The sequence below is a fragment of the Alternaria ventricosa genome (genome assembly GCF_023758065.1).
Source record: "Alternaria ventricosa strain BMP 2768 chromosome Unknown scaffold_3, whole genome shotgun sequence".
Taxonomy (NCBI): Eukaryota; Fungi; Ascomycota; class Dothideomycetes; order Pleosporales; family Pleosporaceae; genus Alternaria; species Alternaria ventricosa.
In genome coordinates, this window is record NW_026055683.1 from 1,680,814 (window position 1) to 1,697,448 (window position 16,635).

The 16,635-nt window shown below is 52.9% G+C and overlaps 3 protein-coding genes and 1 non-coding gene across 4 annotated transcripts; all 4 read left to right on the plus strand.

Annotated features, from left to right (window-relative positions):
* Positions 1-1,311: 1,311 nt before the first annotated feature.
* Positions 1,312-4,935, plus strand: J4E93_002509 (uncharacterized protein; the record flags this gene model as incomplete). Its single annotated transcript, XM_049340454.1, has 6 exons — positions 1,312-1,942; positions 2,057-3,795; positions 3,849-4,155; positions 4,205-4,462; positions 4,511-4,738; positions 4,787-4,935. 6 exons carry the CDS (start codon positions 1,312-1,314, stop codon positions 4,933-4,935), a joined length of 3,312 nt encoding a protein of 1,103 aa, XP_049202776.1.
* A 992-nt stretch (positions 4,936-5,927) lies between these two features.
* On the plus strand, positions 5,928-6,543 carry J4E93_002510 (uncharacterized protein; the record flags this gene model as incomplete). The annotated part of the gene is made up of 2 exons (XM_049340455.1): positions 5,928-6,162; positions 6,269-6,543. 2 exons carry the CDS (start codon positions 5,928-5,930, stop codon positions 6,541-6,543), a joined length of 510 nt encoding a protein of 169 aa, XP_049202777.1.
* Positions 6,544-7,280: 737 nt separating this feature from the next.
* On the plus strand, positions 7,281-7,371 carry J4E93_002511. The gene has a single exon. It is a non-coding gene; the product is annotated as a tRNA-Leu (tRNA).
* A 2,319-nt stretch (positions 7,372-9,690) lies between these two features.
* Positions 9,691-10,267, plus strand: J4E93_002512 (uncharacterized protein; the record flags this gene model as incomplete). The annotated part of the gene is made up of 2 exons (XM_049340456.1): positions 9,691-9,696; positions 9,803-10,267. The coding sequence occupies 2 exons, from the start codon at positions 9,691-9,693 to the stop codon at positions 10,265-10,267; spliced, it is 471 nt and encodes a 156-aa protein (XP_049202778.1).
* Between the last annotated feature and the right edge of the window lie 6,368 nt (positions 10,268-16,635).

The following is a 16,635-nucleotide window of genomic DNA, read 5'->3' on the forward strand; positions in this document are numbered from 1 at the left end:
TGTACAGTCAGGCAAGCAGAGTTGAAACGACAACGGTTTAGATGGTGGTCAGAGCATACGACGGCGGGCTGGCTAGAGTGTACCGCAGGTACATGTATGCGTGTATGTGCAAGGCAGTTGTAAGAGTTTGGGTGTGCAGCAAGAGGTACAGTATGCTGTGGCATTGGCCTGACATATGACAGGTTCGGTGCATAGATAATGCTGGACGGGTGGAGTGTGGGCGGCAGTTTGCAGGTCAGCGTGGGGCGGTCTATTTTCTTTGTCTCGGGAGGTTGAAGATGTGCAAGCACTGCGCAGAGTATGGGGTCGCGTACGGGACACAACAGGCAGGCCCCTATTCGTACCGCGAAGTTAATACCGTGTATGCGTGCTGTACGCTGAAGGTGAAACACATGCAAATTGCACACACACCACCATGGCTGTGGGCGCAATAACGGTCGTGTTGGTGAAGGCCGTCGACGACCCCTGAACGCGCAATGCAGCGCGGCCAGTGCCTCTTCGCCCAAAGCAGGCTGGGCTCAGGCCGTGCCTTCCCAAACCAAGCGGCGCCCCCTGGTCGTGCTTTCCGAAGACAGGGTCTAGCAGCGCGACATGGGACGACGGCACAGCGACGGGCGGAGACGCCTGTGCGTCGAGTGGAGCGACACGGCCACGCTGGGCGATGGAGGGCGTACCGTGGGACGCTGTGTCTACGCCAAACTCTGCGGGCAGATGAAGGTGCTGCGCGCGGGTGCCTTGCATGGACAGGCTCGCGTCGCCTCGCGGCCGGCCTCGCTGACAGGCTGCGCTGCACGAGAGTGCAGCAGTCCGGTCCAGGCCGAGGGGCAGTCGAATGCTCGACGCGGGAGCGGTTAAGCGCTAGACTGTCTTCCGCCAGCGATAAGAGTGTTTGTGGGTTAGCTGCTCGAACAGGCCGGAGTCTGTCCCTATGAATTGGCCTGCGACCGAGCGCAGAGCACTGAACCCTTCTCCGCCAACCCTCTCCCCATTCACTCTTTTCGCCCGCAATCCACCGACCGACAGCAGCTGCAGCTCCCTCTCGCGCCGCCACACCACAGAGCAACCACTCTGTCTACACGCAGCGCCGCTATCCCGCCCCGCCCGTCGCCCGTGCAACCGCGCTCTCTGTCACCGTCGCACTCGCTCTGCCCTTCCCGTGCATAAGCCTCACCACCACCCGTTGCTGCGGACCCCCAGTCTCCAATGACCTAGAGTACAAGGCGACTCGACGTCCCACACGCCGTGACCGCGCAACCCCACGACGCTCTTTAATCGCCCATCTTTTTGGATATCCTATGCCCACCATCTAACATGGCGCCCGCTCCCTCGTCCACCGCCGAGCAGTCGTCCACCCCGCTCGCCGACTATTTCTTCATCTCCGGCATCGAGTCGTCGCAGGTCTACGACGAGCGCACCCAGAGCAATGGCATAGTAACCTCACCGCTCGCGCAGCCCCCGGTCGACGAGACCATTGAAGAGGACCGCGCTCTCGAGACCGATTCGATCCGCCCAACGTCCCAGGATGGTCTCTCCAACGGTGACTCCACGCGCCGGCGCTCTGCGAATCGATTCAGCGAGAACCGCCAGTCCAATTGCACCATCATTGGCCCAGATCCCAAGCAGACTGCGAGCAATCGGAGCAGCGCCACCATCAAGGGCGTACAGCTTGGCGGCTCCGGCCTCAGCGACCAGGACTTTGACATTGCACTGCGCAAGTTCGCTTCTGAGCGCGACACCTTTCTCGAGGAAATACAGTTTACTGCTGGTGTTGCGCAACAGGCCCGCTCCACCCCCACGAGGCCGCGACCCAGGCCACAGCGCGTGTCACAAGCTAACAATGACGATGGCGTCGGCAATCTCAGGTCCGGCGTTGGCAGCATTCGCCGGCGCATCTCGACCATGCAGAGCAGTCTGAAGCGCCAGTCGTCAACAGCAAGACAATGTAAGTTGCCTTCCACACCATGTTCGACCAGGATCACTACAGGGCTAGGCCCTGGCCTTTGGCTTTGACATGGGTTATTTACTTTTTGATCGACGCATACTGACGTGCATGCAGCCTCAATCCGAACGTCGAAGCGCATGTCCGGGTACAATTCTGTCATACCGGCACCGCAGCCCTTCAACCCCGAGCCGGACATGCATCCTCTGCTACGCCGCTACGAACCTGTTCTCCTAGATCGCTACCCGCCACGGAACATGGTCGAGGAACTCAAGAGGCGCAATCCCTTTCCCGATTACGTGCCCATGTTTGCATTTCCTAATGATGTTAGTGTCGTCTCATCTGACGAGCGCCCAAAGAGCCAATGGCACGGTTTCGCCATGACCAATGGAGATGGCTCCAAGCTTTATGGCATCACCATCATCGTATGGCTGCCATTGAACGCCACAGCTGCAGAGGGCCTCGAGCGCCAATGTGAGGAATGGCGAAACTTGCACATGAATCCAGAGGAGCGCGAGCTGGCAAGCAGTTTGGGCGAGCGCCTAGCATTGGAGCGCGCAAAACTATCGCAACTACTGACTAAGCTTCCGTCTGTGGCCCCCGACTCGGAGGAGCGTGACGATTTGGACGACCAGATCGGAGCCGTTGAAGAGAAGATTCAGCTCATGACCGACTTACTTCGTCCCGTAAGGCACGGTGCCGCCTCCAAGATCGAGGGATTGACCGATGGAGAGACTGGACTCTGGATCCCCCGTGCCTATGGTGTCATGGGTCGAGATGCGAGTTTGACGCCTTTCTGGAAAGAGTGGCTCAAGGCCGTTGTTGTTCCCATGACTACTGGCGCCATCCTGCGAGTCCCCGCCAGCTCACCGCGAGTAGGCATGTGGCAGCCGCTCGAGCGGTACGTGGTCAACCTGTGTGCAGAGGCTCTTAGTCCGATTACCTCCATTACGCAGGTTGAACTGGCAGTCCGTGAGCTTCGCATGTACGCCCGCAAAGAGGCGGTCAATGAGCTGCCTGGATCCAGGAACATCGACATATATGCCCTCTTCCGATGCATGTCCATCCCCAACATCATTACGCTATTCGAGTATGTGCTCTCGGAAGCCAGGATCATTCTCCTCTCCTCACACACGGCCATGCTGCATCTGGCCAGTATGGCGATAACGAACCTACTGTATCCCTTCCAGTGGGCTGGTGTCTTCATTCCAGTCTTGCCTGCTCGATTGGTGCAGACGATAGAAGCGCCATGCCCATATATCGTGGGAATCGAGCGTCGTTACGAGCCCGCCGATTACCCCGACGACGACTATGTGCTCGTCGACCTGGATGCTGATTCAATAGTCTCTAACGGACCACCACCACCACCACTACCACGTCAACAGCGACGGAAACTCATGTCTCTCCTTCAGCAATCTGCACCGCATCATATGCGCTACGGTGTTCCTACTGGCCCCCCTGCTTATGCGATAGAAGCCTTCCCATACGATACCTTCGCCTCTGAGAATCCTGGGGTATTCTCGTACCGAGCACATCCTTCGACTGTCCAAAATTACGTCGGGCTGAACTCGACGTCTTTTGGCACAATGGTCGGATCCCCCAGCTCCCGACCTCTAATCTACAACGCCTTCTTACAATCGAGTGCGTCGAGCCGCGGAAACGACCGTCCTTCCACAGCGACTACCATAAAGACGTATCAATCTCCGCCTTCGCCCAAGGTTTCTCCTGTATCGACGGTCTTCCCACCCATGCCCAGTACTCCCATCTCGCGCAGCGATTCCGGCTATGCTCTCCAGGCCAATCTGCGTGAGAAACGATCCGCTCACTTCGAGACCTCAAGTCGGCGAAGTTCATCGGTAAGTTTGCTCTACTCTGTACACTCTGATAGCTCATTGACTAATGTGGCTAGTTTGGTTTCGAACGTGTCCCTCAAATCCGGCGCCCCTCTCAGCCGTTCCTTGGCCATGCACCGAGCGCATCAACATCATCTCTGAGCCATGAATACAAGGCGGGGTCCTCGTATGCGCCATCAGTGTATGCTCAGTCGACATTGGCTGCATCCACTATCATGCCCGGTATGGCTACGCACCAAGTGCGCAACACTGCAACAACACAATGGCAAGAAGGTCATTGCTTGCAGTGGAGACCGCACGAGGACAAAGCCATGTGTTCAATATGCGAGGAAAAGTCTGATGACGGGTTGTATCGTTGCACCGGTGAGTTTCAGATCCGCTTAGTGCAACTTACTTTTCTGACAATGAGTAGGCTGTAGCACATACGCCCATGGTAGGTGCGTCGACACGATCTGCATCGTCTGCCCCACAGCCTTTCGACCTGACCAAGTGCGCGCGTCGTTCGTACGATGCTTCGCTAGCCTGTTCTACACATACAGACGCTATCTTGTGCCCGCTAGTGGTGAGCGCAAGAAGTCTGGTATGACCTACCAATTCAAAATGGACGAGTTTGTCAAGAGCTTGCCAGCCGAGAACGTGCAGTATATCGAAACACTGCAGCAGACACAAGGTCAGTATTGCTACTACAGTCTTTTAACCACATACTAACAGACAATAGCTTTCAATGAATTCATTCATGAGCGCGAGAGCAAGCCTGCAGACGATCCTACCATCAAACTCTTTGACGAAGTTATCTTGGCGAAGCGCAACCGCGGAAAATCATCATTCTTTTACAAGTCGAAGGTCGACTTCTTGTCCGATACAACGGACCATCTTTGGCGCACTGCGTCTGCGACTCCACCGAACTCTCGCTTCCCGGGCGATTATCGTTCTGTGATCAGCCGAAGTATGTCGTCTACACTCCCTCAGCCGGACACTGCTAACATATTCGCAGTCCCCGCAAAGCTCGATCCCACACTCATGAAAGAACCGCGCGTCATTCAAGGCGTGCCACGCGTCCCTCAAGGGAAAGCCCGCCGCAAGCCCATTCCATCCATGCTTGGGCCTAATGGCGACAGCCCGCCACAAATTCATACCTCATGATCTCTACACCAAAACCTTACGCTCTCTATAACGACGAACCCGACCTCCATGCCTCTCCCTCCTTCGTCACAACCTCTCATCTTTCCGTCTCATCATTGTACCACATGTAACATACCTAGCGACGGAGTTTCGGCGCACAACGGCATTGCGAGTGGACCTCGATAGTCCGCTGGCCGGTGCTTGTTTCTCAGATTGGATATCTGATGGAAGGATAGAATGTCATCTCCGAAACCATCTTGCATTACATGGGGTGGTTTGGAAATGCTTTTTGCGCGGATCGATTTGGATTCCGACTCAATGCGTATTCTCTCTCGGCTGTATACTGGGCGGCGCAAAAGAAGCATTTGGTCTTTATGCGAGTATACCTTTGTAATGCGTTTTCTGCCCTCTCGCCCCAGATTGGCATATTCTATTGGTTTTTGCCTGCCACATGCAAGATGTTTTGGCAGCAAATAGCTAGGAAGCGGCGAGATTCTTTTGTATATTATTGCATTAAGCATAACATGAGCAGTGGAAGAAAGAATCCAAGTAATGGACAAAGTTTACTACAGCATGGAATGCTGAACAAAAGTCATCCCTTAGAAAGTCCTTATCCCGCGAAACTCTGTTATCGCCCACGCGATTCGAAACAACGCGTACCACGTTTCTAGCACTGCCACAGGATGCAGGAACCCGTCCAATCACGCACGTGTTTCTATTCTTGCTGTTCCTGACTAGCGTTTTAGCGCACCCCTTCTGGGGCAAGCGTCGCTAAGCTTGGCAAGCGTCCGCGTGTGCCGAGCCCCTTGCCTTGGGGATCAGGTCGAGACTCATAGAGCCGCTCTGCTCTTCTTTCTCTCTTCATCAACAGTCTTCGTTGTACATTCATTCTTTTGGATCCGGTCTCTTACAGTCACTCTTTAGACAACACTATCGTTAATACAAAGTTGCCGTTTGTACCACGTCTCCGTTCACCTTTTCAACCAACCAACCCTCCCACTTCAACCGCAACTATGCTCGGACGTACCGTTTTCGCCGCGACCTTCTTCGCGCTCGCTCAGTTCGCCATGGCTAGCCCTCCTGGCTGCCTCCTTGGCGCTGTCAACCAGTACGAGGACCCGTCCGACATGAAGGCTGTCTGCAAGTCCAAGGACTTGAGCTCGAAGGTGGCGGAGCTCTGCGGCAACGATGCTGAGGCTGCCATGGAGGCGATCGCGGACATTTGCAACGACGTGGATGTTGATGTTTGTAAGTACAGCCTTTCGCAGCGGATGCGCTGTCAGCCACCGGATGAGAAGATCAAGCATGGCAAACTCTACTTTCCATGACCGCATGCTGACAGGACATGTAATAGCAACTGCCATCTCCTCCGCCTCCGGCTCAAAGACCGCTACCGGTTCATCCCACAAGCCCACCGGCACCTCGGGCTCTACCCTCGTCTCTATGTACCCCACCGGCTCGAGCGGACAAGGAAGCAGCAACGGCACTGTGCCCGCTGCCACTGGAGGACCCAAGCCCTCTGGCAGCGCGACTGGCTCTGGCGGTCTCCCCGAGGCCACCGGTGCTGCTGGCAAGGTCGAGTTCGGCCTTGCCGCTGTTGTTGCTGGTTTGATGGTCGCTGCTTTGTAGATGTGAAAATGATACATCTTGCGAGGGAGATAGTGTGCAGATATGGAATAGATGAGGAACACTGGGCTGTTTATCGAAAATGGAATAGAGGCGTAATTGCATAAACGGGAAGAACGCTGCACATCGTGCTACTCAAAGTCACTTTCTTCGTGCGTCACTTCTGCTTAGTGCATATGCAGCATGAGATGCTTCGAATCTCACTAAAGTTTCGACATTAAAGGATCAAGGCAAACTCGCTCTACCTAGCAAGCCCCAACAGCATTCTACGTGGGTTATTCTCCCGCTGCAATTTTACCCGGAAGCGTTGAACTCAGTAGCGATTCTAGACCACAGCGAACGATGCCCGATATCCGGGGGGCGCGGTTATACGGCCACCACAAACAATTTCCACCACTTTCTCCAACAATAGACATTACCTAACTGCATGGTTGTATGTTGGGACCCAAACAATGCGCGCATTGCTACCGAATCTATGCGTTCAGCCGTTTCACGGAAGCCGTCCATTGCTGTGGATACTAGACAGAGAAAGTAGATGTGTGAACCGCAGGCTACGTGCCCCTCCTCAACCCCACCTTCCTTTGAGTCATACCATGCGCCATGAAACCTGATTTCAAGCAAGATACTGCTGGAAACTCCAAGCATCTATACTCAAACTCTCCAGATGGCAAATTTTCGTGTGACTATATTGCATCTTTTTTTCGGCTTAGTCATACAACAGGTACATCCCGTATCTTTCCGGCAGAATGGCCGAGCGGTCTAAGGCGCTAGCTTCAGGTGCTAGTAGAGCAATCTGCGTGGGTTCGAGTACGTTCCCCAACAATTAAGACGTTGTGACAGTCATTAACAGCAGTATAGATCCCACTTCTGTCAACATCGTCTCTTTTTGCTCTTTTAGACAACTCGAGAGTTTACAAGGAGATTATGCTTTTTTGACAAGCTCGTAGCATACGAGCTGCAAGACTATGCTATGATCAATTGGACTATAGAACAATGGATGACGTTGCGTTTCTGTGTGCGCTTCATAGTGCTGACAAGCCCTTCCGTGTGGGCTATGTTATCTTCACTCAACAGCAACTACTCTACTTGGCTTTTTTTTAGTCCGCAGACAGTTCCTCAATCTAAATGTCAGAATTACGCTGTATATACAGTAAAGCATGAATTCAAATACGGATAGCTACATGTACAGATCTGTAGTCCTAAGCATAGTAGAGTATACGCGCAGAAGATAATACCTAGGTAACAGATGTGTGATGAAGGACACGGAGAAGTAGACAATCAAGTATTGTTCATACGCGTTTGCACAGAGTATGTAATTTTCACTATCCCACGAAAAGAAGCTTCATGTGAATTATCCTGCGTTCCAGCCGAACAACTACATCACTTTCATGAAGTACGTCTTTCCAGTTCTGTGGCGCCTTCCATGCGGTCATCAGCTCTACGACTGCAGCCGCCCTGCGCTCAGAGAAGCCTGACGTTCCATCTTCGGTACTTAGAGGTTTGTTGATGGCCATCCTTCTGGTCTAGTGAGGTCGAATCACGAGTGCGAATGCAACTGCACACGCATATTACTGCACTCGGATCAGCTCCTGTTTCTTCGAAAGACCCAATGTAGTGCCCTAAGATGTGTTGTCCCCGGGTGGAAAACCCCCACCAAATGCACATCGCTCGCGCAACGGTATCTCTTACCTTTTGATCCTGGAAAAGGAATCACGGAAGTCTGTAGCAGGGAAATCGCGTTTGCGCCTATCCGCTTAGCGCCGACACCTAGCTCATCGTAAACATTGGCTTAATATTTGGGGGAGGTGCAATTGGCTGCGCGCGAGTAAAGACGGCTTTGGTGAAACTAACGTCCATTAGGCCCGCTAGTGCTTTCCTCGCATAGCCACCTTTATCAGATGTAGTATATTCGAGTTGTGCGTTCGCGTATCTACCCGCTCTAGCATCTTGATAACCCCCATAGTCATGCAATAGACGACCACGGTTCCATCAACTAGCTCATAAATGAATTCGATAGGTCTGTAGGTTTTTCGGGGTGTAGTCCCGCGTCCCTGCGGTTCTATCATGACATGTGCCGCAGTCTCGAAATGTTGCGACGAGTTGGTAGGGTACGAAGGATATTTAGCTCGACGCCAGGACCTCATTCCAGTGGTGCTGTGATTCATAATGGCTGCTCGCAAGTTTGGTTGTGCAAATCTGCCTATCTCGAGGTCCGCCGTTCACGCATCCCAGAGTGTTGTGACTCTGTGCCTTCTTCGTGATTCCATCTCGCTCCTTCTCTTCATCGATGGCGTTCTCTCGGAAGTCATGTTCCGGTGCTTATGGCAGGCGCTGGGTTACAAATCCGCTCGCGAAGCGGCTCCTGCACATTGAGTGCGTCTCTCAGGTCTCGGTTTCTAGGAAACCTGCGTCATGACTTGTCAGCGATGCAACCATTTGCTTATCCAGTCCGTGAAGCTGGCTCCGTTCCACTGTTGACAGGTGCGAAAATGTCCTCCTGACTGCTATACATAGCTATCTTTCCGTACCATACTGTTGTGCCGTAATCAGTTCAGCTGTGGTAGGCTCTACGCTGGTGCGTCTCGTCAACCACAAGTCCGACAATGAGTTCCGACCAGTGTCAAGCTTGAGATATTTTCATCTCGGTGTTTTGAAAGAAGGCGTGCCCTCAATTGGCCTCACTTGTGCGCGTGCCCAACATAGCCTTCCTCCATATCGTTGGATCTTCCGTCGTATCGTAGTGGAGTAGGAAGTTTCGTTCATGGAGGTGACATGGGAGCCCTCTGGTATTGCAAAGCAGTACCATCTCTTCCTTTCCAAACTGTCTGGGACTCCTTCTTTTAAAAGGTTGTTCCCTCTCCCCTCTCTTTCTCTTTCGTATCATCATCATCACATCGAGCCATCCCAGATACTAAAAGCTTTCTGATCTTTACCATCATTACCCATCATTCCACTATCGTTTGAAGGCCACAGTACGCCCTCAGCACAACTTATCATTTCTCATCACACCACCGTCATCATGATGATGAAGACACACACTGCCGGCGCCAAAAGGCAGGAATCCAGATTCTTGCAAGATTGGAGGCAACCAAACAGGACCTCTCCTCCGACTTCCCCTTCTCCTCCCACCACACGCCCCACTACGCCATCATGGCGGTCGCCATCAGATGCTTCGCGAAGCCGATCATCCTCAGATTCCTCTTCCTCTTCCTCTTCATCCAACTGGAGGACAGGGTCACCACCTCGACCCATCCGCAATCAGGCAGGACTACCACCACCTGATGAGCTGATGGAAGGGGATATCGTCTACCTGACCCCAAAGACGATCCCAGACTCCTCCATCATTAGGAGTCACGTAAACCAGAGCGGCTTTGAAGATCACCCTATAGTCGTCCTGGGTAAGGAGAGACGAATGGGCACCATGATCGTCAGTTTCCGGCTGCTTACCAGCTTCAACGGCCACACAGTTGAGGAGAAGAGACAGGGCGATCGAAGACATCAAAGAAAGTTCTTCATGATGGTTGAGAACCATCAAGATATGGTTAACTCCACAATCAACCCGGTAGCCAAAATGGCTCCAGGTTTCAATGCGTTGAAGAGACGGAGCTACGTCAACCTCTCGCCCAATTCTCGGTTCGAAGTAGAATACGAGTATCTCGAGGCCTTTGGAAAGGATCCACTGCGGAGGCTTGACGCCAGATCAGTCTCATATATCAAGAGCGCATGATCCGACACCTAAATTCCTCTTCCGACAATGCCGAACGCCACCGATGGCTCATGCCTGAAGGTCCCCGGCTCTTTTCTCTCGACAATGCTGATCGCCACCGATGGCTTACGCCTGAAGGTCCCCAGCACCCTTATATCGACAATGCCGAACGCCACCGATGGCTTATGCCTGAAGGTCCCCGGCACCCACCCCAGCGTCAAGGTCCGAATCCCGAAAGGGTTGTCGTCTTCCCGGTACGCCTTGCGAAGTCGTACGGATCCGAGGGACGCATCGACGACCTCCAGACTGCATCATGTGCTGACAGAACTACAAGTCACAGTCTCATGTAGTCTTCTACCGGGCCACTGTAGCTGGGTGATCGAAGGATGGTGCGGACGCGGTTGGATTGTTGGAGTTCATAACGTCTGCTTGCGCCGCTGTAGTACTATAATAATTAATGTCTCATTCGTTAGATCTCTGCATGCTCGCTTCATCATGGCTTCGTGATCGCAAATATCGGGTAATAAATGTGTCGTGGATGGATGTGTTGTGTGCGAAATTTGTGAGGGGACGTAATTACGTCATCCCGCACTAACTACGGTTGCGCGGTCACACTAGCGCGTACACACACAACATCGACCTGAACTTCGCTCATTCCAAGGTTGTTGATGCGAACACCTTCCTGAGGTTACCTAGTCTTCTGATCATCTCAGCCGCACACGCAACCGTATCTACGGTGCTTCCTCATCCTGAGCTCAGTTATGACCCATACTCAGGTAGTATCTTGTGTGGCGCAACCGACAATGACGATGGCTACTGACGACTTGTTATTTCGATCTCAAACTACGATATACTCACTTGTTTCGGTCTACTATCGTTCGTCCGCATTAGAGAGACTGCACACAACTTTTCTTTCTCGCCACTCGCTGAAGGGGACAGTTTCCACCACATCAAATGATCTCTCACTACCTACGGCCCTGTAGCGCTGTTGCGATGCTCTTCAATTGGATGTTCTTATCCGTTACTCCCACGTTATCATCCCAATGTCGACTGTACCACTAGCTACAAAGCCGGTCGACTGATGGCCTACGAATAGCCTCCCTTCCATCCGTTCATGAACATTGTACTAGTGAATACAAACATGACTGGAAGGTAGTGGCGAGATGACATCAGGAACTACGAGAATCACAGAGATGGTAGTTCTATGACCTTCACTTGCGTGCCTTGGCTGCTCCTCTCTGAGTCTCCTTGTATTTCCTTACGCACAAGCCATTTATTAACGCACATAGAGCATTCCCAAAAGCGCATTCCAAAAGTACTTGCACTCTTCAACTACTAGCAAGTTCCTGGTCCACTCCTTCGCTCACACCCAACTCTCGTTCGCCTCCAGGCCTGGCCTCGCTGAAACCTCGTGCGACCCCCTTTTTCAGCAGTCCCATCATATTGTTCTAACAACCGCGCAGGGTTTCCTTCTCTTCGATACACACCATTCCAAGTCCTTCGGGCGCGGAATCTTCCTATATCTGCTATCATACTTCTACAACCACAGCGCCCTTCAGCTCGTTGGCACACCCGATTTTAATCACCCTACACCCGACATCCACCGTGCCTTGGTCACAGGATACCTACCGTCTGCTCTGAACACGTGCACGCCCGTATCTCAGCTGCTATATAGCTCTGATACTCTTTCTCTTCCTGTATCACTAAGGCAACGCTCACCACCTACGATCGGAGCACAGTGTCAACTGCGAAATTCTTCTGGCCCGGCCGCTGACGAGTCGATGGAAGGAGATACCGGAGACTTATTCTCAGGTCTTGGACCTACGCACATATTCACCCAGTCACACGAGCGACAACATGAGCGACCATACGAGCCATCTGCTTCTCAATCGAACCTTGAACATGTTTCATACGCTTACGATCAAACCATGCGCCCTTTCTCTGGCGGATACGGACTCAACGGTATTTACCCTCGCGGATTAGTACACACTACCATCGCAAGTCAGGAGGAGCACGTTCAAAACGATATGGGAGCTGGTCGCTATTCTGATACCGTGAACAGCCCTGTCGACCAAGCTTGTAATGTGACTGAGCATGGAGCCGGCGCACTCCTCAACGTAGACATGGGGGGAACTTCCAATAGTCCTTCGAACACCTTGAATGGGTCAGAGCACGACACCATGATGTACAGACTGAAGGAGCCGACCCAAGAGCTAGGATTGGAACAACGCAGTCACGAGACCGCCATCTCCGATGAGCTCACGGAGCGCATGCCAAAGCTGCCACTCAGTGCCGGGGCGCCCCTAATACCAAGTCTGAAAACGGAGTTGTCTTCAGCGACGGAAGCGATGCACTCAAACTCGAGTGCGCTGACCGAGAACACGATGGAATCTACAACTCCAACGTACCAATCACCGCCACATCGACGGCATGTTACGTCACCCGATGGGGCAAGTCAGATGCCTTTCTCCACTATAGGATCTTCTGTGTCTTTGTTTAACCCTGTCCGGGACCAGACCCCACCCCTTCGACGGACTCACCATCCCATTACCAGCACACCCGTTGTTGGTAAGGTTTACTACATCCCTGATGGTGGTTACTTTCCTGCCTCAGTCATTCACATGCAGAAACAGCAAGAAGGCTTCTTCAAACATCCAGTACTTGTCGTTGATGTGGATCATAACTTCGCGTACTTCTATGCACTTACTAAAGCCCCACCAGTTGCCATTGGGGAGATGGCAATGTGCCTACGCATGGGCAATAGTACAGCAGATGAAGGTATCTACACATTAAGACTGGCGAATGGCTCACTCCCCATGCAGACCGAGACATGGATGAACCTTGAACAGCGCTTCTACATCGAGTGTGAGAACTTGAATGATTGGGCGATTGATGTTCGTATCGATACGGTTAATTTGTGGAAGCTGTGGAGGCGCGTACAGCAACTGGAGGCACGCCAGAATCGTTTCCTCTACAAGCCGCTTCCACGAGACATGAGTTTGTTGCGGCCTGGAACAGTCGTCATGTTGTTGAATAATCCGCAGTCATCGACTCTTGGCGCCCCTGTCCTCATAGTGGAAAACCAGTACCCTTGCCTCCGCTATCTGCGCATCAAAGCCTTTAGCGAGAACCCTCACTTCAACCCAGCATCACGGCGCGCTGTTGGACCACCTCGCCATCGGTGTTTGGAAATCTGCAAGTACCCAAAATGGGGACATGATGGCACGCCAGTCATGTTGGTTGAGTCTGATTCCCCTGGGATGCGTGAGTCATCTTATGTTGAGGTATACTCAGCTCCCAGTACAAGCACTTTCGACCTGTGCAAGACCTGGTGCTGGCCGCCTGTTGTCATTCGCCCCCAGTCGATGGCTGAACTTCGTAACTATAGCTCATCCGTAGGAGCGCGCTTCAATTCGCATACGTCTTTCAGGTCGTCATCTGTAGGGCCGACAACCCCCTTCCGCAACGGAATTCCACAAATCCAGCATGGCAACGTGGGATACCCGCCATTGCCACACCAATATGGCTACCAAACAGCCGCGTATCCTTCACCGCCGCATACTTCGTTGGGGTTCCACCAACCTGTCCAGAACAGTCAGCCCACTGGTGTTTATGGATATCCTAGCGACCCGTACCCACCAAGCACTATGGCATACCCGGTACTCACACCAAACATGTATCAATCTTGTAAGTGGCACACAGTACGACATGAATGCAGCTAAATGCTGACCTCGATAGACCCTACCATACTGATTGACGGCTATGGCCACCTTTACCCGCGCATGTAATTGTTCGCAATGGTTAGTTTGAAGAGGACGTTGATTCTATTTGGCCGCTCACGATTCGGACAGGATCGCTGGGCAATCTAAAAGTGCATGTGAGAGAGTCATTTTGGTAAACTTGTAGTTGTCAAAACACTCTGTAATTCAGACGATCGTCGGTAGTCTTAGTCTCTTGCGACCGCTTCATAGTGTTTCTATAGTCTAATCGACATGTAGTTGTGCTCTCCATGCCAATACACGCAATGTGAGCACCTCAGCTGTTTTTTTCCAGCAAGGAAAGTTACCCATTGCTGCTCAGTATATGGTTGCGAGTAACCTGCGAAGTGCCCCTCGTGTCCTGAGCTGGATGTGCATGTTGTCAAGGCCTTGATACAACCCTCGAGCTTCTTCCTCACCTGCCGCCTTCGCCCAGCAGCTGATACAACCACCCTCCCATTGAGCCACATTGTATCGTGGACAATTCCCTTCGCCCTCTGGTATATTGCGACCGCCGCTCTCTTTCCGGTAACAGCATTAGTCGGCACCGGTGGTACATTCGGCAGAAGGAGACACCGCAGAGGCCCCTCTCCCGTATTGCCCACTCGCTGTACACCAAGACAGGAAAGCCAAGCAGCCGGTAAAGGACTGCCAGTACCGCTTACTTGTTTCGCAATAGCAGAGAGATTAGACCGCAAAGCCCAGAAGCTCAACCTGGATGCCGGAACTGGGCCTGATCGCCGCGCGCATCACCCGAGTCGCAGAAACGCCAGTAAAGATTATTTCGCGAGACCCTTCTCTTACTATGCACATCCCTCCTCGAGACGAAGACTACCCAAGACAGCGTCGTGGAGATTCAAGACCGAGTGCGGGATGGGTCCTTCGGCGACAGGCAACCGAATACGCTCCACGCAGTCGCCGACCCGAGTCAGAAACAACAAACTCCCTCATTCTTACGATCTCGTCCGACAGCGACTGTCGTTGAGAAGCACCATTGTCTGCATGGCTACAGATCCTCGTGTAAAATCTTCCGATGCCACAAGCCACCAGGGTCGAGATTCGCTTTCGACACTCGCCGCGGGATGCCGCAACCTACTATAGTTGACGATAACCGCCATCCACGAAGACACTAGTCAGCACTATCACGCCTTCGGTTCGCACCTTGTCGAAGGACCCGAGGTCTAGTCCTGTCTCCACAAACGCCTGAAGATCCAGAGCAGCTCGTGACCCGTCACGATCGAAGAATCCCATCGCGACCCTCTTCCATCTTATCGTCTACCGACGCTCGCCGTCTCACCGACATTTCTACACCGAGCAGAGTGCGCTGCTAGCCCCACCTGGGAAGCCAGATGCGTCGAGGAAAATATCAAGTCCAATAATCGGAGGCAATATGGGTGGAGATAAGGTATTCAGAAGTCGAAGAGTGAGGGGATACGCTCAATATCGGCGTTGCACATGATATTGTGCAGCCCCTGTTGAAACAGGCTGCAAATGAGATGCGTGTCAGGGACTGCGTTTCGAAAGGCACGCTGACAGCGCTCTATCGAACCTCATTTAATACTCGGGTAATGGTTGCGTGCTGCACTGTCATCCACGCGAGCCGGAAGTAGTGCCTAAAGACGACCTGTAGAGGTTTGTCGCAGCGCGTGGACGTCTGGGCATCTAGAAGCGGAAGTGCGTGGGCATGTGCCTCGGTGTTACACAATATTGCATCGTTCACGCCAGCGGCCGCTACTGTAGGCAAAAGGAATCGGTTGCCACGTGTTGCTACCCCTGGCACCACGGCATTATCTTGACGAAAGCCTGCATGAGTCGTCGCGCTCTGAGGCTGCCGTAAGCGCCGAAGATCTTAGCCCTGTAGAGCGACCATGGGATTCTTGCGAAGATAACCTAACGATAATTCTCTCGCGGCTAGAGCGGGCACGCTTCGAAAATTCTAAAACCCTTCGAAAAAAAATCGACCCCAGATCAGCAGTATGGTCTGATGTTTGCCAGGGTAACGGCATTTGCATGCGGCAAGTCGGGATCTTTGGCGGCGGAGGATGCTGCACCGGCGTCGCTTCGAAATCACAGAGGCGCCGGGGGCTAAAGAGACTACCGTCGATTTTGATGATCCGAAGCCTTCGCTGGGATGATCAATACACTTGCATCGTCGTTTTCGCTGAGCTTGGCGAGAACGAACGCCTACTCATCCGCTAGCGGCGTCTGCGCTCACGGAATGTGGTTGAACGGGAAGGACCCTTTGCCAACCGCCCTAGAGCTCCGGGAGAACGCTACGATGCGAGCGAAGAATGCATTTTCGTCCCTGTGTCATCATCGCGTGGCTCCAAATTAGTTCCGAGCCCACCGCCAGTCTGAAACGCACGGGTGGATGCTTTTTTTTTCTTTGACCTGTAGCACGTGCTGCATCACGCCGGGCAGCTGGGCATCGTGAGCGGGACTATTCCGGAGGAGATTGTGGCGGACCGTATGGTGAGCGTATCGCTGCTTGGGCTGGAGATGTCGGCTATACTCTGCTTACCGTGCAATCAACGTAGAGGGATCTGCAGCAGCGCAGGCGTACAGAGGCTACGACTCGTGGGAGTTAAGTCGGAGCAATGCCGAAAGCGACAACGATGGGCAGATTGGGCA